This window comes from Gavia stellata, chromosome 3 (genome assembly GCF_030936135.1).
Source record: "Gavia stellata isolate bGavSte3 chromosome 3, bGavSte3.hap2, whole genome shotgun sequence".
Classification (NCBI taxonomy): domain Eukaryota; kingdom Metazoa; phylum Chordata; class Aves; order Gaviiformes; family Gaviidae; genus Gavia; species Gavia stellata.
Genome location: NC_082596.1, coordinates 52,194,079 through 52,217,961, shown reverse-complemented (window position 1 = coordinate 52,217,961; position 23,883 = coordinate 52,194,079). Strand labels below are relative to the sequence as shown.

At 44.1% G+C, this 23,883-nt stretch overlaps 1 protein-coding gene across 1 annotated transcript in view; it reads left to right on the top strand.

Annotated features, from left to right (window-relative positions):
• The window catches only part of CABLES1 (Cdk5 and Abl enzyme substrate 1), a 74,910-nt gene extending 59,844 nt beyond the window's left edge, over positions 1 to 15,066 (top strand). The window contains exons 6-10 of the mRNA XM_059815282.1: positions 1,175 to 1,331; positions 2,107 to 2,210; positions 12,063 to 12,169; positions 13,093 to 13,300; positions 14,893 to 15,066. Coding sequence (XP_059671265.1) covers positions 1,175 to 1,331; positions 2,107 to 2,210; positions 12,063 to 12,169; positions 13,093 to 13,300; positions 14,893 to 15,033 — 717 coding nt within the window. The 3' untranslated portion in view covers positions 15,034 to 15,066. The remainder of the gene's footprint in view (positions 1 to 1,174; positions 1,332 to 2,106; positions 2,211 to 12,062; positions 12,170 to 13,092; positions 13,301 to 14,892) is intronic.
• Positions 15,067 to 23,883: the final 8,817 nt, after the last annotated feature.

The window sequence follows — 23,883 nt, the reverse complement described above, 5'->3', positions numbered from 1 at the left end:
GAGTTGTAAGCTGTAATTCTGTTTGCTCTCAATTTTATTTAATAAAATAAATTGTATATTTTTCCAAAGAGCAGGAAGACGGTAGTACAAATCTGATGAGTATTTCAAAATCCAAGAGTACATTCACTTGAAAAGAATAAGTAATTAATGACTCTTTAGGGAAAGTGATCCATTTTAAACAAATATATAGAGGAGAGACAATTTTAATCATAAATGAAAACAACTTTTGCTGAAAGCCTGATGTACTTTTTACAGTTCAGTTTACCCAATCTACTGTCTTATATGGATTTAAAGGCCCTAGGTCAATGCTGCTACACATGGTGTGCTCACCTAACCAGGTGTCAGGCCAGACCACAGGCTGTAAATTCCTGACGACAATCTGTCTGCCTATAAATAAGTGAAAGCTCACGTGTTTTATTTGAAACCTGTTCTGACCTCCTCGTAAACCAGTCTAGAGTCTGAGACTCATTTTTTTTCTTCACTATAATGTTATTTTTGGAAGATAAACCTACAAGAAGCAAGGCGTAGCCTATTCCTGGTCAAGGGTATGAGCAGAGAATCAGTACACTTTAAAAATAATTTTGTCACAAGTTATTAATTCACAATTAGTCCATGTTGGGAGGTAATAAATGATCTCCCACAACCATTGCTATAAACTGGAGCTCACTTACGACACCAATAAGACTCTGCCAGATGAAGTCCTATAGGAGAAATACCAGAGAAAGTGCTTAAGTTTAGCAACGTTCAAGTGATTTGCCTCTCGCAGCTCAGTGCTGAGGGACCCATGTAGATGATGCTGTTCCAGTAAAGAAGCTGAAATCTGCCACAGAGAAGGCCCACTGAAAAAAACACGACCAAACTGACATATTTTTAAATCTGTCCCTTGAGTAGGATTTTGTAAATCCAGCGTATTAGAACTTGTGTGCATATGTTTGTGGTTTTGTTTTGTTGAAGAATTAATGCCTTTGCAAAAGCTTTTTTTGCATGGATAAACTGGCTGCACTGAAGCAAATGTAGGTGACTGGTGCTTATTCATCTGTGCCTAACTATTAAATCCAGGAAATCCTTCACTAATTTGGCTTCCATTGCGTCCAATTGGGATGCACCAAAGGCATCCCACTGTGGCCGAGCTGGGCTGATAGTAACTGTCTGTCCGTTCTGACTTGCTTTTTAGACGGTGTCTTATACGCAGTTCCTATTTCCCACCAATGCTCTGGGAACTCGGAGAAATACGATAGACTCCACCTCATCCTTCTCCCAGTTTCGCAACGCAAGCCATCGTAGCCTTTCTTTGGGAAGAGCTAACAGCACCCAGGGGAGCATTGATGCAGGTAACTTCTCAAGAAGCTTGTTTTAATATCCTTGCATAGCCTGGTCATAGGCAGTTACTGTGGAAATATGTCATGTTTTAGCCCCTTTTTTTGCTTAAATTAAGCAAAATGTAGTCTCATGTGGGTGAAACAGAGCTCGTTCCCTGTTTTTGTCTAGCAAAGCTGGCTTATGGATGATGGAAGGTTAAGTAAACAAGACTGCTGGTCGTATTGACAGCCCCTGATGGCACTCCGCGTGCCTCCTCCTGTCACCAGCATTGTTTGTTCTTCCCTCATCAGGCTCATCATTACCTTCCTTTGCTATGGAAAATTTACAGGGCCAAGACAGTAGTCACAAGCTGAAGGTGTAAATCATACTTGTGACCTTTATTAGGCTGGAAAGGGCTGTGTTTACAAAACGGGCACAAAACATAAGCCAAAGCACTATATGCTTAAGATATTTTGGCATGTTAAATGAAACAAATCAAAACATCTGTATAAACAGATGAAAACTTGTTGCCGGGAATAAGAGTCATTGTGGAGCTTTATATAATTTTGCAGTTCTCTAAGCCCTAAATTCACATTTACCGGCTAATTCATAAGCTGTGGGTCCAGTATATCCTCGCAAATTGTATTAGTAGAGTTTTCAAGATTTAGAGAAATCTTTCTACTCTTTCAAAAATCTTGCATGAATATCATGTTGTGCATTGTCTGAGAACTTATTTGCCTCTTCTGTTAAGTCCAGAGATTTCTTGATGTAATGAATTCCTTTCTTATATTTACCATTGTTTCATAGGTAGCGACCTGGGAGACTTCGTTGAATATGACCCAAATCTTTTAGATGATCCCCAATGGCCATGTGGCAAACATAAGCGGGTTTTAATATTTCCTTCATATATGGTAAGTTAAAATGCAAAATTAGGTGTAGCACAGATAAATTTTGGTAACAATATTTTGAAGGTTGAGGTTACATTTGGCCGTATTTTAAGAAGATTATTATTATTTTTAATCTACTAATAACAGCTGTTTGGAATGCTTTGTTCTAAATGACAGTTACTTACCAGGACATGTGAAAACAAACTCGTGGAGTTATTACAAAAGTAAATGCTTTTATTACTGCTGTATTTCATAAACGCTTTAGATGAAAGGCTTGTTTGAACAATGCGTTCATTCTCTTGCATTTAGAGGAAAATTTATACTTCCTCTAATTGGCATCTATTACAAAATAGGAGGATGCCCATTAGGGCTTTTCTGAAGTCATGAAGCTGCACTGTGTTTTGATGCTTATCATTCACTCCTCAGAACAGCGCTTCGGTGTCCAGTAGAGCCTTTGTTTCCCAGGTATTTACTTCACCATGGCATAGTCCTTCCTTTAATTGCAGCAATTACGAGCAGAGCCTGTATATTTTTCACTATATCCAAACCCATAACAATACAGACACCTAACTGTTCCTTGATCTGTGCCCTACCTCAGTGTTTTCTGTGGTGAGAGAATTCTGGAGCCTTTTTTCAGTTGCACCACGTCTGTAGACTTTGGTGTGCTATTTTGGCAGGACTATTGCAAGATGCAGTGCTGTCATATGCATGCGAGCACGTATCTGTCTGAATTATACATCCGAAGTAGTAGTAGGCAGCAGGGAAAAACTATTTTTTTTTCCCCCTGAAGTGGTAACCTAGCACTCTTAGCTATATACACATAGGATAAGATTTGAAACACTGAGGTCTGAAGCGTTGTCCATGTCCTCACTTAATTTGGAACAGAGATATGATTTAAGAAACTGCTAGTGTATGTAAAGATACAGTCTTTGTAGGTTCTTTTCTGCCCCCCACCCTGGCCTTTATTTGATAATAGGGCTTTTGAGTGCTCCTTCTTCAAAATAAATTGATTTTATGTGTTCCATGTAGACTGAAGCTTCTTTCCTTACTGGCAGGAGTGTTCTGCCTGTTGCTCAGAAAGGCTTAATCGAGCTCTGAGGCTGTGTTTGTGCTAAATTTTCAGGTGGGAAGTGCAGTATGTCCTCTGCTTACTTTCAGCCAGTTTTACTTTTAGGGTTGGCAAGTTATTTTTTGGCTGCCAACCCACAAAGTGTCAGCCTTTTATGGCAGCTACAGCTGGGTGGGAAAATATTTGTTAGGTTTTGATATGGTTATTGTCATGGACAGGAACTGTCTTCCCTCAAACAGAAAGACATTGTTAACTGGCATCCAAAGTGAACATAGCTTTAGCAGTCATGGTTGTGTTTCCAGCCTTCCTCAGGCTGCGAATGTGTGCCAGGCAATCTGAGTCCTCTAGGATCATCTGAGGTCTTTGATCCCTTTTCAGCTTGGTGCTGAGATGGACATGGTTGGGCAAGTCAAAATAGAACAGCCAGGATAGCGTCCTGCAGGGGAGGTCTCCAATGCCCTTCTTTTCCGTATGCTGGTTAACCACAGCATTTTGAGGTACTTTTATTGCAATAAGGACCTGACTGGGGATTTCCACTGTGACAGAGGTATGATTATATGCTTTAAAGGTGAAAAACGGACTTCAAGGGCAATTGTTAAAATCAACGTCATTTTTTGTCTAGAGTATACCTGCATTGACAGGCGTTTCCCTGCTTTTTCATTTTGTCTAGGGGTTAATTACTGCTGTGTCTGGAAAAATGCCTTATTTCACATTTTGGGGGTTTTTTTGCCTGAATTTGCCTTCCAGCCATCACTTCTTCAGCATTGCCTGAGGGTCTGCAGCATTTGCATCTCCCTTTCTGAAGGCAGGCATTAATCTAAGAAAGGGCTGAAGGACATTAAATGCTGTTTTTCTTTTGTTGGTGGGAATTACTGGCACGTGCCAAGAGCTGTCTTGTCCAAGGTCGAAGCAGCATAGCTGTGACGCCATGCAAGACCTGCATAGCTTTGCAAGAAACCGAAGGGTGGGTAGCTGTTCTTCAGGGCTCCGCTGAGAGATTTCACAAGGGGCTGGTGCTTCCTTCAGCGGCGAGAAGGGAGACAAGGTAGTGTCGGAGTGTCCGGGGAGCTTGCAGGTTATATAGGATATTGCAACTTGGGCTGCGGGTAAGGAGGGCTTGTGTGTCGAGCTGGTGAATATAGGGCCATATCGGCTATGTAGGAGACTTTACTCGCATCTATATTAGACTTTCTGGACTCAGCTGGCATTCCCCCTCCCTGCAGTTCACATCAGTGTGAACAGGAGCATAATAGGCTGTAATTTTAAGTCATTTTCTTCCTCAAATATAAAAATCGGCATATGCTACAATTAAAGCAAATTGCAGTCTGAGGCCAGCAAGAAACCTGTGTTTTTTTCCTGACTGTGCACAGCCATCGCGGTATTGACAGACCTCTGCCAAATGACCGCGGAGCTGTAGAGCTGCTGTACACAGATTGAAACCAGTCTCTGGTCCTGAGCGGAATACAGCTGTAATTACTGCCTCTCGCAAGTGCCGGAGCAGCTGAGAGTGGCTCTGATGTCAGCACCGAACGTTTTGTTGTGTGTGGAGAGCTGCAGCTTGTAATTAAAGTTTCGTTACTTGGCCAGCATTTAGCATTAATGCTTGGCAGCTGCAATCTTGCAGATATTTCCCCCTGCCCCTTATGGATGTCAGAGCAATTAATGGAGGTAAGGTATGTGAGAGGAACGTGAACGCATGGCGGTGTGGATGAGCAAGGCTGGATGCTGGGCTGCAGCGCTGACTGCAGAATAGGGCTACGTGCACCTCTATTACTCTTGGGAGCCCGGCTCATTCTTTGCAGGCCAGGATTTCTCCGCTGGTAAAACTCTGTTGAGGTCTGGGTGAATGCTGCATCAGTAAACACTGCAGGCTTTATCCTGAGGCATAGGACAGGCAAAATGTGTGGTCCTGCTTGGATTTTTCTCTGAAATACGTGCAGTTAGCACTTCAGCCTATGCGACACGCAGTTCCCTCAATTTTTGTGGAGCCTGAGCTTATCATCACTGACATTGACTCTATACTTTTGTAACTTAAAGCTGAATTAGTCCTGACTTGCAGAGGATTTTTAGCTGCAAGTCCTCAGCTGTTTTCAAGGAGTAGCTGAGCTTCCTCCTTGAAGATAGCTGTGGGGAAGGAGATGTGCTTTTGGTTTGGTCTTTTTTTACAGCAAAGTTCCGAGCTGTCGTGTTTCTAAAAGTAATATCCACAAACAGCCTGTCAGGGGATGATTCTGAAAAAGCAGCTTCAATACTTTCCCAACACAAACTCTACGGCTTCTATTAATTGTGTTAGTCATATTTAGATTCTGGTCTACCCTGGAGAAATTATTTTGCTTTATATTGGCTTTGTAGGAGAGTCTACAATCTCTACCGCAATATAAACAGTAAGAGGTAGAAGAATTTCATGCTGGGGGGGCAGGGGGAGGAGGGAAACATCATGTCATGGTTAACAGATGTCTTCCTGGCTGATACTGCTAAAACAGGAATTCTTGCAGATTCTTAAACCTCTCTAGAATGGGAACTTTACCAGACCGAGCAGTAATTTCTCTGCTCAAGTCTGGCATTGACCAGGGTACATCCAAACTTGTCAGTGCCTTCCTGGCCTCCCTGCATTCTTGCCACCAGAAATAAACTCCTTTCATGCCGAAGGAGCAAACTCACCCTGCAACGGGCATGCAGCTGACCCCCACAGTCCTGCTTTTGTCCGTAGCACAGAAACACAGGAGCGTCTTCAGGTGGCCGCTGTGCACTGCCAAAACATTCAGCAAAAGAAGGAAAGCCCGTATCAGTAGCGTCCTGACTTTGAGTGACCCTTCTGTAATAACAGCCCTGCAATACCCATCTATCCATGCCCAAGGGATACACTTGGAAATCAGTTTGGGTGCTTAACTACAATTTCAGTGTATTCGTTTAATTATGTCAAAATAAATCGACATCGCTACACCACTAATAAAAAAGCATGTCGCAAAAGTCTGCAGTGCCCTTACAGCAGGCTGTCTGTCAGCCTGTATTTGCCAGGTACTGCACTGGTATCAAGCACAGCCAGGCTGCGTTATTAAATATTAGTCCTCCAGTGTGATTTTAAAATTAGAACTGCTTGCTGCCCTGGCCATTTAGTCTAACAGAAGCCCTGCATGATGATATAGCGCATTCAGTCTCTCGCTCCCCCGTTCTGTCTTTCACAAGGAGTATCAAGGTCAGGAGGACTCCGCTACAGCCAGTGTGCTTTGGTGCTGTCACCCTATTCTTCAAGCCGCTTCCGTAGTTATAAATTAAGCATCTCCAGGCTGCTTTTTTTATCAGCTGCTGACCTTGTACCCAAAAGTCTCAGGGAGCAGAGGATCACAGTGGTGGTATATATCCATATTTAAACTCTGTGCTCTATGCATTTGATGATATATTTGGCTGAGACTCCAATAAACTAACTATTTTGTAACAATGGCACACTGTGTTAATTGAGAATGATTCCAGTGTGTTAACCATATAAAATAAACTGGTGGCCTTCCATGTACTTTAATTCAAAGAGGCAGTTTTGAGATTATTTGCTTTGTGAAATTTGAAATCTTTCAGTTTAAGATTTCTAACAACAGAAACATCTTCTTTTAGTCTTCCTTTTCCTTTTTTCTGTTGTGTTTTTTTTTAAATTATAAATAAGGAATCACACCCATTTTCCATCACTGTTTTAAGCCTCTGCTCTATCAGGATTTCCCATATATATGCATCTTCAGCCATAAGTATATGAATTATGTTGATGACCGTTTATAGCTACATAGCTGGTCACCGATGGTATGCATTAAGGTAGCCAGGCAGTGCAGAGTCATTGGCTTCTTTTCATTTGTTATGTAGTTGAGAACTTAATCACTGACCTAGTGAAAGTCTGTTGAAGGTATCAGTCTTCTGTCTTCTCTCTGTGAAGTAGATCTATCAGGGGTACACAGTAACGACAGCTGAAGAGAGCCTATCACACATTTTTCATTTTATTCACCTATTTCTGATTTTATCCTTCTTAAGCAGAAGATAGAGGCATCCAAGGCTAGATCATCTTTTACTGGTAGCGTGCCAAAGTAGGATTTATTTTCAAAAATATTTCATCTTGCCCGTCTTTCCAACCATTTCAGGCATCCTCCCTCCTCCCATATTTATGAAACTATATATACAGCTTTCCTATGAGAAAGCAGCTGCTTGAAAACGCTTGTGAGTAACACACACGCTAACCTCCAAGTTCAAAACTGCCAGCCATGCAAAAAGTGTGCAGACTACAGACTTTGGCTGAAGCATTCATCACGTTGTCCAGCCATCTGTCAGCTACCATATATCAAGGCTTTAATTTGTCTTGTGCAACTTCCATCGCCAAAGTAAAATATACATCCACAGATTTGTATACAGAGAATGTGAACAGAGCTCACAGAGGAGTATTGCTGAATACTGAAGTGAAATGTGTTTTGTGCAAATAAGCTGTGAGAAACAAGACAGACATTTCTGGATGACAGAAGTTACAAACATTCATGATTAGAGTATGTGAGACAGTTTGGTAGTTCCCAGTGCCTTGCTCGTGTGTCTGACAGCTCTGGGAGTGCAGAGTGCCTGCCTGGTGGGGAATAGCATTATTTATAAGAAAGCATGTTCGGATAGAAAAATGCTGTGCTTCTTTCAGGGAAATATTTGAAAACCCTTTGTAAAATTTGGAGCATCGGTGTTGAACGGTGCTCCTACACTGCCAATACCAGAATTGTTCCAGATGATAGACAAAAATCCACGCCATTTACAGTCATGTCTTCTCCTCAACATGGCAGCTTCGTTTGGGACTCAAAGGCAGCTCAAGCGCAATGAAACGGCCTAAAACAGAAGTGTAAATGCTGAGCAGAGGAAAGGTGGTGAAGGATGACGTTAGGTCAGAGCCCTCCACTGTCAGATCCCAGCTGGTCCTTGTGGGTTGCTGGGCCACCCCAGAGGTTTCCTCTACTCCATTCCTCATGAGCAGGGGCAGCAGTGGGGGGTTGCTGCTCAGTGCTGAGCCGTTCGTGGGGTGCAGGAGGTGCCCTGGGCAGGAGCGGGGTCGGGGACCAGGATTTCTATATAGCCTCGTGGGTGCTGTGCCCCAGCCATGGTGTGACAGCAAGAGGGGTGCTTGGGTGCCTGGTCAGAAACAGTTAGAAGGGGTAACAGACACTAATCCAGCATTGCTTTTAAATTACCTGTCAACAGATAGTCTTTTTTTTTTTTGCTGCCTGCCTCTCTGGTGAGGAGCAGAGTCCCACATGCACTCATTTCTATAAGCACCAGCTGGGCAAACAGCATCCCATGCTCAAAGTTGGGCTTCTGCAGCAGCTATGGAAAAAAACATCAAGAGGAAAAAAAAAAAAAGTTGCACAATTCTTTGTCTTGAGAATAAGGGCAGTTAGCTGAGCTCTCCAGCATGGCACTGACAAGATGAGACAGCTGCCCTAGAGCCAGTGTGTTCAAACATGCTGCCGTTATCCTGTTACATGAATCAAAACCAGCACACACCAGCTTTCATCTGGATTTCATTATTGTGATTTATATCGTAGAGACTGTTGTCTCACAGGAAGCAGCAGTATATGGAGTTGGGGGGGGGGAGATTCTTATCAACAGGACAAAATTGACAAATCTCTCTGTTTAAAAATAGCCGTACCTCCTTACCATTTTCAGTTTTAAGCTGTCTGCTTATTCTCAAGCCTCTGAGTGCTTTGCTTTAAATAAAATTTAAAATAAGAGCTTTTCTCCTTGTAAAGAGAATTCAGCTGAATTCTGGCAAATCTCCCATGGGCTGGAGGAGTCCCAGGTAAAACAGACGGTGGCTGCTCTCAGCCGTGGGGAAAGGTGCGCCCTGGGGGGCTGCTGCTGCTGTGTGGCAGAGCCCAGGGCTCATTCCCCCTCTATGCAGTCATCCCCGGAGCTGGGGTCGTGCCGGCACCTACTTGTTAGAGGTGAAAGCAACTGAAACTTGCTGTCCGGCATGATTTCTGTGCAGCTGAGTCCGGAGGATGGTCAGGCCCTCCCTCTGCTGCCATGCCCTTTCTGCAGCAAGGTGGTTTCTGTCGTGCAGGTGAGGTTTGTGTGTGATTGCATCCTCTTCTGTGCGAGGGAAGATGATTACCTGGGGAGAGCCAGATGTAAGTGTGCCAGAAAAACCCATGATCGCTTTGAGGGAGATGATTAAGGTAAAACTAAGGAGCTCTGTGGTAATGGAGAGCAAACATTAGGTTTGCAGTGAAGCACAAAATAAGGTGTCATGTAGCTTTGCATAGTAGCACCGAGCTCACTCTTTCTAGGATTGCCCAAGACAACCAAAAAATGCTCGTAGTACCTAAAATCATCTTTGGATTTAATAGCGGGTAACGTTTACATGCTCAGTGTTTCTTGACTCTGTAAGTAAGAGCAGCATGGACTGATGCTTCTGTTCTTCGAGTAGCAGATGGCACTGGTCTAAATTACGTTATGTGGCTTGTTTCAGTTGTCCTCTTACAGCAGTAGTAAGAGGAACCCTCTTAATAACACATAAAACTCCCAGCCTATCTGTGTGTCAGAAGCACCCAACTTGCTGATGATACTCTGGCAACAAAACCAAGGAGTAGGCAGGCAGCAACATCCCAGGGAAAGAAAGGAGAGGAGTAATTGGTAAGATCTTTATTCTTCTGCTTTGGAGCGCTGATCCCTGCTGGGTGAGATGAAGCACATTAGAAGCTGACTGTGATGAAGAGCCATGGCCGCACAGGTGCCTGTGTACGTCCTTCCAACCTCAGCAAGATTAAAAGCAGGCAGACCCACACATTCAGTTGAAGCCTTTCCCTCCGACCCCGGGTAGGGCAAGGTTTCTCCTCCCTGTCTTTTCCTCTCTTCCTTTTATTCAGGCATGGTAGTGCGTTGCCTGCCTCAGCATCAAGACAGTGTATGAATTTTTAACCTCAGTGGCACTGCAGTGTCTGCCTGGACCTGCGCTCGAGCTCGTCCATGCGCATGCTGAAGGGGTGGCTGAAGAGGGTTGAGGTGGCTTTCTCCTTTTTGACAATTTCTTGTAACTGGCAGCTTTCTGTAATAGGACTGAATTTTCTTAATAAATTATCCCCTTTATTGAGCAAAATTTGAGCTGGTGCTTAACAGGTAACTGTTGGAGGAGGCTCACAAGCATTTATACTTAGGACAATGGCAGGCAACTGTTGTGCGTGACATGCCCAGCAGAATTACCTGCCAGGATGTAGTGGGGAGCAATTTATCTGGACAGATGATGCTTCTCACACTGCAAATCAGATAGCAGAATGGCCCACATTTTAAAACGTGTGTATGACCATAACAACACCCTGTGGCAAGAATTTGGTTTTTTCCCCTCTCTGTTACAGTATGTTTACCTCAAATACTGCTGTGCGCTATTCAGGGGAAACGCATGCTCTGCTTTCTTTTAAATTCCTATAATTATCCATTATTTCAGTACCATATCTCCTCAACAAAGTGCAGGAAAAGTTAGGTGTGTTTTACTTCCCTTCATGCTCATTTCGGATTCAGTCAAGAACTTGATTGGATAACAAGAGCTGTCCAATTGCTCTCTAGAGCCATTACACTCTCTCCTCCCCAGGCCCTTCCATATACTATTTTAATTATTGAAAAAAACCTGCAAGCGTACGCAGTCAGTCTTTTGGGCTGATTTAGATTCCCTTGAGGATATAATACAGTGAGGCTCCATCTTCTAGAAAGGCATGACTTGCGACAAGTGTTTTGCGTGCCTCTTTCCACGTCACGTTGCTTAGTGTTAACAGCCCTTTGCCATAATATAGGTTAATCATAAACAGAAGTTAGAAGAGAAAAATTATTTTACTGGAAGGAGAATGCACTGCACTGCAGACTGCTGCTCTCCCACTGCCCGCGCTTGAAGCTGGCCCAGAGCTGGGTGCCCGGCTTCCAGGTTGTTCCCTGGCTGCCCAAGCTGGGGCTCGTCTCTGCTTCTGTCCGAGGGGCACAACAGCCAAAGTCAGGAAGAGAATTGGCACATCCCCAAAATGAAGGTGGGTTTGTTGTTCAGCTGATAGATTTTGGCCAGGTGAGTGGTGACAGAGGATTTGAGTAAAATGTTTCCTGAATGAAGACTGAAGGAACGAGAGAAGTGCTGCACACCCATAAATGTGAGTACTGGCATTGCAGTACTGCTGGGATCTCTGCTACTTGGGCAAATTCTTTAGGTTATGACAAAAAGGAATAACAAGCTCAATGTAAAGGAAGACTGTACACTTTGAATGTTGTTCTAACTCAATATTTTTGTCCACTTATTGCCTAATTTATGACAGCATTACTGTCTTGCACTCTACTGAATGACCTGCCTAATTACCTGTTTCATCACAAATGTACGCTATGGCAGTCAAGAATTTGTACCAGCAGTTCCTTTGAAGAATCAGTTTGAGAGAAACTCACAATATGTCTCAGAACTGCACAGAGATATGCACACAAAATCTGGTCATCAAATCAGTTATTGTGATGACTTTTTTTGGTTTAACAAGACTTCTCAGTTAGGTTTTATCCACCCACATTTAGCTTAAACTCACTCTTGGTGATACTTGGAGGATCCTAATAAGGTGTGTGTTGTTCGGGGCTTGTGCTGAACAGTAATCTCAGATTTCAGGTCACTTGTTCTGATGGAGCAGTCACAAACAAATTGTTGCCTTAATTCAGACTTAATTTTCCCCTCTACTGAAAGCACTGGGACTGACTGGCACTTGTTTGGTTTCCCTTGCTTTTGGGAATTGAGTGGTCTTTGTTACAAACTGAAAGAGCAATTATCTCTTGACCGTGTGTTACAGACCACAGTCATAGACTACGTGAAGCCATCAGATCTCAAGAAGGACATGAATGAGACCTTTAAGGAGAAGTTCCCTCACATCAAGTTAACCCTCAGTAAAATAAGAAGGTACGTTGCAAAGCTTGGTAAGGCTGCAACGTGATGCAGCTGTCTCAGATTTCAGTGCAATTGCTGCTCTACATGAGGGGAAGCACAGCACTGATTGATCTTCCAGGAGCAGTGACTGGCAGAGGTGCAGAGTAAGTCAGCTGATTGCTCTCATTAGCGGGCTGAGTAAACAAGATAGGGGAATGTACAAACATGCACTGGTCAGTTGTCGAACGCGGCATCTAATGGGATGAGGATGCGAGCTGGGCATGCACTATACTAAAATGCCCAGAAAAATAACAGAGTCTCTAAGCTCATTGCACTTAGCTTAAAAAGAGACTGAGGAAAGAGAAATGCTGACTTTTGTGCCTTGTCCAGAGAGCATGGCCAGAAGCAAAACAGCTTCACGGCAAAGTTGTAGTATTTCTTCACTGTTTCCAGTGTAGCAGGCTAGACATACTGCTTCACTGAAGTAATGATAATTTCATTTGACTGAAGTGGCCAGGAGGATACAGAGTTGTGTTGCTCTGTAACCAGATGTTACTGCAGTATGTGGGAAGACTGTCGGTTTGGATTTGACCATCCATAACCATCAGCAAAGCTGCATATAGAACACATGCAATCAAGCTGTTGTTACTAAATAAATTGTATGCAGCTTAAGACCTCTCATGAAATATTGTTACTAAACATGTCAAAGCTTTTCAATTGCTTTTATAGTTTGACACGACTATCTATTAGGGGCAGTGAGAGGGAAGACTGAGGTCAAAATGTGCCATGAAATGTGTCCCCAAAATAGAGCATAAAGATATCTGCCCAGTAAATTATATTTTCCTTTTCCCCTCCATTTGAGTAAGCAGGAATCTCTGAAAGGATGACTCTTAGGGTGAAATGAGAAATACTTTAAAATGCAGTTCACAGCATACTTGTCTGGTCTCTTTACTCAGCTTGAAGAGAGAAATGCGCAAGCTTGCTCAAGAAGAATGTGGTTTTGAAGAGCCCACAGTGGCCATGGCCTTTGTCTACTTTGAGAAGCTCGCTCTCAAGGGGAAGCTGAACAAGCAGAATAGAAAGCTTTGTGCTGGAGCCTGTGTTCTTTTAGCAGCCAAAATTGGCAGTGACCTCAGAAAACATGAAGTCAAGCATCTTATAGATGTACGTATCCATAGGTTTCCCGTGTTCCTTCTACATGAAGTGCCAGTGTGTGGTCTACGCAAGCCTCTTTGTCAGTGATCATGCTCTCCTCTAGGTTTCCGGCTGTACAGCCAGCTAAATACCGGTTTTTGTTACACATTTATGTGGAAGTAGTAGTGATCAATGTCACTGCAGAAGCATGGGAAGCTCGTTTGATGTGATTGAAGACCCTGGTGGCAGATACTGTGAGGTCTGAGAGGTATCTGACCATCATTCTGTCAATACAAGTCAAAAGTTAACCCTCAGGAACTTAATTTTGCTTTTAATTATGTTTTCAATGTACGTCAATGTATGTCAATAAGGACCCTTCTTTGAGAGGTAAATGCAGATACTAATTTCAGAGGGAGTCTAATAGACTACTAAGTTTGTATTTCTTTCATCAAGTTAAGCTTTTGGGCAAGAAAACCTGAAGAAGTGTTCCCATTAGAACACCTCGTCCCAACTGCTTTTTTGTAGAGTAAGGTGTTTGGTCTTCCACCCATTCCATATGAAAGAGTTAACGGAAGGGAGTGTTATTCCATAATCTGTTTGCAAGCACCGAGATACCAACATGATTTAACGCTACAGAAAGTAAGGGCAGGTAGCTGGGTACTTGGCTACAACCAACTCAGTTCAAGAGACACAGAAACTTGGTTGGGGGTAGAACAGGACTCGTGCCGTTCTGCCACAGTCACAGAGCTGGGTTGACAGTCAGTTTGTTAGAAAGCCCTCTGAATAACCAGAAAAAAAAATCAACCCAGTGGGAGCTGGAAGATCTGGCCTCTCTTGCTACGCTGAAACATTGGTCCATCCCTAAGACACATTGAGCTTTTCAGTAGACCCAGTGGGCAGAGAAGTAGCAAGCCAGGGAGATCATACGAAAAGGACAGCAGGAGAAATATCCCTGAAGAGCTGGTTGCCTACTTGTAGCATCCAAATCCAGTGAAAACAGAAGAGCAGATGGGAGGTTTAGCACATTACAGCAGAAAGCCAACTATGAAACCCATCTCATCCCCCTTGAGGATAGTAGTTTCTATTACTCACTGTTCTTATGGTTGTTGCAGATGACACCTTCTGCCTCTGAGGTATTAAGATCAAACGTATCTAATTGTAGCAGAAGTAATTTCCCTAGTAGAGTGTTGTAACACAGCTTAATGCTGAAAGGAAAATAAGTGATTTCAAGCAGCGCAGGAAGTTTGTGGGCAGTACGAGACGCATGTCTTCCATTACACAAGTGATTCCGATGTTTGCATGAAGCCAGGAGTTTCCTCTTCCTGCAGTGGTAATCACTATGGTCATTAGAAGACATATCTGCTGGAGATGGAATGAGTGAAATGACAGAAATAGCATGGCTGGCTAGGCTTTGCAAGTTTACCTTTGCAATAAGGAATCAGTACATCCAGTTCATCCTGCTCTCATTTTCTAAACCGAGAGCCACGCAAGTCCAGCAGGGCAGAGGTTTAATGACAGCAGCATGCGTGTTTTGAATAGTGTCATCTGTAAGAAAGCACTAGAAAGTCAAATACTTGTTCACAAAGGCTTTGGGTTTTTTTTTTCCTTGGCTGTCATTGCAGAAACTGGAAGAGAAGTTCCGGCTGAACAGGCGAGAGCTGATCGCCTTTGAGTTCCCGGTGCTGGTGGCCTTGGAGTTTGCTCTCCACCTTCCTGAGCATGAAGTGATGCCGCACTACAGACGCTTGGTGCAGAACTCCTAGCGCTGGCTGCCCTGCGGGGAAGGGGCTCCTGACTGTTCCCGCTTGGCTCTCCTGAGCCGCAGTTACTACTGGAAATGCAAAATCAGACTCCTAACACTTCACTCTCTCTCCCCAAAACAGTTTTTCCAGCAACATATAGGAAACACTGCATCGACATAAGACTCTCAGCTTTGACAAATTTACGTATCTTCTCAAAGCAGGTGAAGACTGAACTGTTGGTAAATGGTTAATGTGCTGAAACTGGGTGGCGACTGACCCTACCTGTGGGGACTACAGCTATAAAAGTAGGCAAAAATTTGAAGGGCAGCCTCCATGACCACCTCTCTCTCCATCACACAAACCCTGGAAGCCCACATGAGTGCATTCTCATAACGCTTTTTCTACAGACCTGCTGCAACTTCCAAGAGGACTTCTTAACGTGAAAAAGCTTTTAAAGAGGATATCTTCACTGTGTCAAAAAGAATGTGCCAATCTATTTTTGTATCAGCAATTGAAAGTGCACTTTTTCCTGTGGGGTGTTTGTGTATGCATCCGTGTGTGTGTGTGTGTGCGACACCGAACTGATCTCAGTCCAGGTGGTTGGTGTAGCTGTTTCCGAGTGTATCAGTTACCGATGGTGAAGATCAAGGTGACCTTATGTGTTTACTTCTTGAAAAACATAACTACTGGAAAAGTGGTATATGGGATCATTTTTGGACACTTAGTTTTTTTATTCTCTGATCTTTCCAACATTATACCTTTGAAAGGATTACACTACTACTACTACTATGAGAGAAGGATCAGCAACTGACCTTGAGTTTTCAGTCATGTTTGTGATAAAGATGAAAGCATTAGTATGAGATTTCCATGTCATGTTTTTTAAAAATATCTTGTGTTAAGCCACATGCATATTTTTAACCTTCGCACTTTTCCCACTGTGGAGATGGTTAGACTTGCACTCTGTAGTGTTGTATTTCTGTGCTCTATGTTAGAGTGCGTAATAAGCACATTTATTGTGCTGTATCTTAAAACAGTGTTTTATTAAAAAAAAAAAGAGTAGGGCTCAGCAGTATAACAGGTGTCTTAAGGCTCCAACAGCAGGGGCATCAGCTATCGTTAAAGTTTTTGGTTTTTAACTAGCGTTGACTGTGCAAAACCTGAAATCAGTGCCCATTGAAGTTAAAGGTCCAGTTCCTTTAGACATTTCAGTACTGGAGTTTCACAGTAAAACTTCTTGCAGCTTCCCTGGTTCTGACTGGACACCCAGAAAGCTGGAGCATTTCATCCAAGCTCCCCGATGCTACATACACACTAAGCTAGCACCATGCTTACGGACATCATTCAGTTGTTATCCTGTGAGATTACACCCCCATCCAATCTTCTCCTCTGCTGCTTTACTTAACAAGCCTTGCCCTCGACGTGCCCCACATGGATCCAGTAAAGTCAAATACTTACAGTTATTGTATTTATAAAAATTTAAAATCTCAAGCATGAGATTTTAGCTGAAGCCTTACCTCTGTAAGTTTGGGAGTGCTTACTCAGTATGGAAAGGGCTTGTGAGCAGAACATAGAGAAGTGGGACATACCAGAGGATGTAAACATGCTAATGCTTACTTTCTTTCGCTCTTACTTTAATCACTTTTATTATTTCCTTCAGTTAGGCCAGAAAACATCCAGTTTCTTTACCAGCTTTGACTCCTTTAAATTCTAGTATGAAAAACACCTGCGTATGATTGCTGTGTAGGATCTGGAAAGGTTACACATGTCAGGACAAAGGGTAATTTGTTTGATGCTGTTGCTCTCCCTCCGTTTTAAGGGCGAGGGTGACTGTGCTAGCTTGCAGTTATTATTAATACTTACCTAATTACTGATCAGATACATTCCAATGGGATTGGGGAGGAGGGAGTAAAGAGAAAAGCATGCACTTACCTCCCCGGTGCAACACCCCATGCCCCTGCAACCCATATGTCACTCGGCTGGCTGCCGAGCGAGGGAAGGGGGGGCCCTTGCCGGCGCTCCTGCTCCCTCCTCCTCCTGGCCCCCACGCAGCCAAGGAGCAGAGGAGCCAAGAGCCTGGGGCATGCCTAACGCCTAGGGCTGCCCTGCCGGTTTATTCAAGGCAAAACGGCAGTGTAGTGTTGACCTACAAGCCAAAACGGTCTGCGGGTCTGCCAGGAGGTCTTCCATCCTTGGCTCCATCCCTTCCCACTGAAATCGTGTATATACGTTCAAGATTGGCTTCTGATTGCAGAGATCTGTTTCTAATAGCGACCACTCAAGGCTAAGCAGGAGCTTTACCTTTCTGTAAAGGCTTCTACCTTTTGCTTCTGAGTCTGATTTTTTTTTTATGTTGCTTTATAGTACTGCAGGGAAAAGCAAATCGTGATTGCAAGATGCCGACTAAAGAATGACAGTCTTACAGTAGTCTTTAGAGACGCTATTGAATCACACTGTCACATCTTTTGTCTTCTGTGCTGCTACCCAACCCTGATCTACAGTTTACACAGATTTCTGGGATGAAATCTGATTGCTAGAGACTTTCTGCTTTTCGTTGTTGTTCTTGTTGTTGTTGTTTTGGGGGCGGGAAAGGGTTTCGGAGTGATGTTCAGTTACAGTTTGAATGTGGAATAAACACTTAAGATGGTAATGATGTTGCACTGTTCACTTAAGAACGTATATAAAGCCATATGATGCTAGATTTCAGAGCACAAAGCTTGGTCAGTACAATTATGGTTAGGACAACGGGCAGGATTTGCCCCCCTTTTCTCCCCAACCCTGGGAAAATTCAGGCTGAAGTGGTAGAGGAAATCTGTACCAAACAAAAAAACATGTTGATTGTTTGCCTTTGTCTTACATGGTAATGAGTGTTGATTTACAAATGATTTTAGGTTCAACTTTATATAGTTTGGGAAAGTAATCCATTCCATATCACTTGTTCTGTTTTGAAATTATATACTGCACACTCTACCATGCAGAGTTTATTCCTTTTCTAAAAAAATAAATAAAAAGTTTTAAAAAAATTGAAAAACCTAGACTCTTTTCCACCAGTGACAGTATGTAAAATTATTCTGTTCTCTCATCTGTATGTGTCAAATGGTTTTGGTTTTGTCTTCCTCTGGGACATAAAGCTGCTTATTAATAAGCCAATGGTGGGATTGCCCAAGGGCCCTCACCATCTCCTGGCATTCATCTCCCTGCAGAGCCCTCACTTCCAGGAGCTTTCCTCCAGCCAAGATCTTAATCTTCCTCTTCCCAGACCATTGTTTTGGGTTTGGGCTTTTTTTAAAGCCCTTCTTTTTTGGCATCAGCTCCTCCTCCTGGAGCTGCCAGGCCCTGGTTCTCCCAGTCCAAACCATCGGTGTGCAGAAAGACGAGGCATAAGCAGGCTCCCCAGCATTGCTTGTGTCTCATGACCCCTTGTTCACTGGAGAATTTGGGATACGCCACTTTGGTTTAGGCCAGGTGGTAGTAAAATTTACAACTGACCCCCCTACCAGTTACAGTTCACAAGCAGCCACTTGCACTTGGGAGGTTGAAAGTTCGGTTTTGGACATTCATGCACGCACACACCCAATTATCCACCACCTATTGGCATTCAAACTATTTTTTTCCACCTATGACACCCCCTAAATCCAACACCTAGCTAGGTGGTCTTACCAAACGATACCCATTTATTGTGCATTTTCATTCCACGTTAATAAATTTATGTGAAAGTCTTGGCTCCCTACCTCCACCCATCACTGTGTCGCTTCTCTACAGACCTTCAGCTGTAAATCGTATTTGTGGCAATATGAACATTAGCTGGATTTACACAGACCCCAGAACATACAAATACACAGAAAAATGCTTTACTAATAATTTTCCAAAACTACTCAGTAACAGGCAATGGCTTCTTTGGGACAGTCTCTAACGTCTTTAAACAATGTAACTTCAGCTAATTGCTCCAGCCTCCTGATACAGGGAGCCCAGACCGTAAGTCTTCCCTGGAAGCAGTGAGGAGTAGTTTGTTAGGAGATGGTAACACCTTCCCACGAAGGTGGCACCAGGTCCCTCATTAAACATTTAAAAAAAAAGGTTAAAGTAGTTTAGCGAGGTGAGAGACTGAGCAATCACAGCAATAATGCCACCACCACCAGCTGAGACTGAAATCTGTCCCAAGTTGCACCTTTGGGGAGGGGGAGGACGGGGTGTGGGAGGCAGATTTGAACTTAATTTGTTCATCTTCCATTGTAAACTTTGTAGTGAAGAGAGGAAAAAAAAGAGGAAAAAGAAACTTCAGGTGCATCCCTTCAAAGAAAGTTGCACACAAGCAAAAAGGCTTCTCTGAAATCCTAAACCTTGTTCCTTCCCACGGATTTCACTGTGAGCCCATACAGCCAGGGACTCCCGGCCTCAGCCTGGAGCCTGCTGGTCCGGATGAGCTCAGAGGAGAGGTTTTCAGCGACTGTAGAAAAATCCCTTGCCCAGACCCCAACAGCAAATACCAGGACCAACAGTGAGAGGAGGAGCAATGCTTATAATGTCCTACTGGGAAAGAGCAGGAACTGTGATCCTGGAAAATGGCCTGTATACCTTCAAAGCAAGACAGGGGGGACCAAGAAGTTACAGAATCATTTAGGTTGGAAAAGACCTTTAAGATCATCAAGTCCAACTGTTAACCTAATACTGCTAAGTCCACCACTAAACCATGTCCTTAAGCGCCTCATCCACACACCTTTTAAATACCTCCAGGGATGGTGACTCAACCACCTCCCTGGGCAGCCTGTTCCAATGTCTGACAACCTCTTCAGTGAAGAAACTTTTCCTGATATCCAATCTAAACCTCCCCTGGCGCAACTTGAGGCCATTTCCTCTTGTCCTATCACTTGTCACTTGGGAGAAGAGACCAACACCCACCTCTCTGCAACCCCCTTTCAGGTAGTTGTAGAGAACGATAAGGTCTCCCCTCAGCCTCCTCTTCTCCAGGCTAAACAACCCCAGTTCCCTCAGCCGCTCCTCATAAGACTTGTGCTCCAGACCCCTCACCAGCTTCGTTGCCCTTCTCTGGACATGCTCCAGCACCTCAATGTCCTTCTTGTAGTGAGGGGCCCAACGAGGTGCGGCCTTACCAGTGCCAAGTAGAAAGGTACAATCACTTCCCTGCTCCTGCTGGCCACACTATTTCTGATACAGGCCAGGATGCTGTTGGCCTTCTTGGCCACCTGGGCACACTGCTGGCTCATATTCAGCCGGGTGTCAATCAACACCCCCAGGTCCTTTTCCGCCAGGCAGCTTTCCAGCCACTCGTCCCCAAGCCTGTAGCGTTGCATGGGGTTGTTGTGGCCAAAGTGCAGAACCCGGCACTTGGCCTTGTTGAACCTCATACAATTGGCCTGGGCCCATTGATCCAGCCTGTCCAGATCCCTCTGCAGAGCCTTCCTACCCTCGAGCAGATCAACACACCCGCCCAACTTGGTGTCATCTGCAAACTTGCTGAGGGAGCACTCGATCCCCTCGTCCAGATCATGGATAAAGATATTAAACAAGACCAGCCCCAATACTGAGCTCTGGGGAACACTGTGACCGGCCGCCAACTGGGTTTAACTCCATTCACCACAACCCTTTGGGCCTGGCCATCCAGCCAGTTTTTTACCAAACCAAGAGTGCGCCCATCCAAGCCATGAGCAATCAGTTTCTCCAGGAGAATGCTGTGGGAAACAGTGTCAAAGGCTTTACTAAAGTCTAGGTAGACTATATCCACAGCCTCTCCCTCATCCACTAAGCGGGTCACCTTGTCATAGAAGGAGATCAGGTTAGTCAAGCAGGACCTGCCTTTCATGAACCCATGCTGACTGGGACTGATCGCCTGCTTGTCCCTGGCAATCCCAGTTGCTGAAGTTGCTGCTGACTTGAGCAGGAAACACTTCCTTCCCTTGGCAAGAGCTAAATACTGGCTACTAGCAGAAGTTAATTTACCCTTTCTATGCATTCCTCTAGCCTGTGATACACCCCTTTCCATAATCTTGCTGAGCATCATCTTAAACCAGCTAGGACCCTTGCCTCTGCTACACTGTTCAGGCAGGTGCTCTAGGACTTAATTTCTCAAACCTTCCAGTTTGCAGTCAGATTTCATTGGTGACTATTTTATAACTGTTTGAACTCATGTCAGTGTTTCATCTAAGTTGAAACTGAAATTTTTCCCCTGTGGGAAATTTGGGATGGGGGTGGTCCTCAGCAGAAGCTGCTATTCTGGCATTTAGTTAGACAAGATACTGAAAGCAGAGGCAAGAAAATAATCCTCTTCCAAGAACTTCCAAGCGCAGTGAAGTGTTGCTTTGGCTAACATCAGTGGGTACGTCCATCGAGGAAGAAGCTGTGCAAGCCAGGTTTTCAGAACCACTGACACGAGACCTAAACTTCCTTCATTTTCAATTCACCAGCATCCATGAGCTAGCCTTTATACTCTGCTCTCCTTCCCTTCAAAGCACATACAGACACAAAGGGCAAGTCTCCCTCTTCCCCATTGCTTTCCCCTCTACCAACAGCTGGAGGGTTCTTATTTTGAGAGTCGACTGGGAGAGCAAGAGGATGAAGAGGTAGAAGGGTTTATTTACAAGCCAGTATTAAAACCCCTGTGTTCACCAACAGAGACTGGTTTACCAGAAATGGATTCCGTTCATTGATTTAGGAGAGGGAATATTGGGATTTTTCTTTTAGTTTTTAGGCTGAGCTTTAGACAAGCTTTTCTTCAGCACCTGAGAAGCTGAAGCCTTACAGCAAGGAAAGTTTTGGAGACACCTAGACTACCTCAAGCCACCTGTTTCTCCTCTGTTGCCACACCAGTTATTTATGTTGCCCGCATGGCTGTACTGTGCTGGGTTTTTACAAAGGACAAAGGGACCATGTCGCAGCACAAGAATGGTGGGCGCAGCATCGGCTTTTAGTCTCCCGCACCAGAAGGCAAAAGCGTCCCCATACTGGTCCCTAAATTTCTGCCCATCTGTTAGCGTATTAGGAACCCCTAGGAGTGCATAGGTCTCAGCTCTTTCTCCTTCTCTCGCACTCAGCCAATCATCACATATGCAGAAATTAAAATAAAAAACAGGTAAGAAAGCAAATCTCAGTATATTTATAGGATGCTAAAAAAAAAGCAAGCTTACCAAACGATAAGCACAAGAGATGCATTATGTGCTGGTCTGCTCCCCCCTTGCAAGGAGGTCAGGTGGCAGTCCCCGGCTGGTAAAGCCGCACACTCGTGGTGGCCTCTCCCACCCTTCCCCACTTCGACATTGGCTTGACTGAACAGCCGCTCTGGATGGGGAGGGGAGATAACGCACCAGGAATAGACTCACTCAGAAGAATTGCAGAGCTGAACAGCCTGACATAATGCATGAGGGAGGGAGGAACCATTCAAGAAATTATAAATATGCAGAAAACAATGGGAGTCTGTGGTTTCGAGCAGTATTTTCTGCTGGCAAGCAAAGAAGCCCGATTGAATTTTTTTGTTGCCAAGAAAGATAAAAACCTCATGTAGAAACATAGTAGCTGTAAAATTTTAAAAAGGTGGATAAAAGGCTTTTATTTCTAAACTGCTCTCATCCCACTCAGAGCAAAAATGACTGAATTGTTACCATCCGAGTTGGATTCACAGTCTAGACCGTGCTGTTTCCTCAGTCCCTCCCCACTTGCCGGCAGCTGGATGTCCCTGCAGAACAACATGTGTGAACACCCCTAACTAGAGGCCTGAACACCAGACACCTTCCTCATGTCCTCCCACTTCTGTGGGTGACCGCACAGCCTACGAGGCAATCGACTCCTTCAATTAAACTGCCACTTGCAGTCCTTTTTAATCGGGAAAGATACTAGGTCTGTCTTCAGTGCAGGGCAGGAGCGTATGGTGGGCCTGGTTCCCACCTGTATACATTGGTTACCTCTTGGTTGCATGTTGGGGTAAGAGCCGGCTGTGCACCCACCCACCACCTGTTCAGCTTCCCTTTAAAAGGAAACCCACAGCGCCAGCAAGAAGGGAAGCAAGGGGCCATCACCGTATTTGTCCATGTGAGTGTCCCTAGAGGAAAAGGGAGAACTGAGGCATGTTAAAGGCATGCCCACCTAAAGAAAGAATTGAAGCAATGACTACCCACTCATCATCATCATCACCTTCATCATCATCTCTTCTTAAGGAAGGGATCTCTTCTCCCACCAGCTGTGAGAGGACTAAATGCTGAACAGCACGGTTGAAAAACAATCATTAGCAACCTTCCTTCTGCCTTCAAGGCCAAAAGTGAGCTATTCAAAGAGGGAGAGGTCTGTGCTCTGACCTCCCATGATGCAATCCACAAACTAACTCTACTGTAGCTCCTCATGGAGCACAAGCATTTTAAAGGAACATCTAAGCATGATTTAGACATTTCAGATGGACAAAGTCCTACACATTTCCAAACCTCAGTAGGTTGCTCCGATCTCAGTCTCTTCTGGTTGTAAGCATTTTTTCTTGCCAAAACTAAACCAACTCAAGCTTATAAGCAATCCCAGGGCATTTAAATGCACATCCTTCAAAAGCACAAAGTGCTTTTGAAAGCTCAATATTTAATGCCTTCTTCCACAGCGACATCCTCCCAACTATCTTGAAACATCCTCCAGTGAGCAGCAGAAACTGGACGCCAGTCAGCACCTGGGGTATTTCTGTGGGCAAAGATTACAACGCGCACAAAGCCAACACCAGAACTGCAAGGTGCTCATCTCCCATGAAAGCCCGAGAGGTTCATTAATGTTTTCTGAATCCAAGACTCCGCAAGCTGTCATCTGCCTTCCAGGGCAAACTGTGTATCATCTTATTTCTGTATAGATTGGAGTTGAATTAAGACACCAACCTACATAGAAAAAAATTGA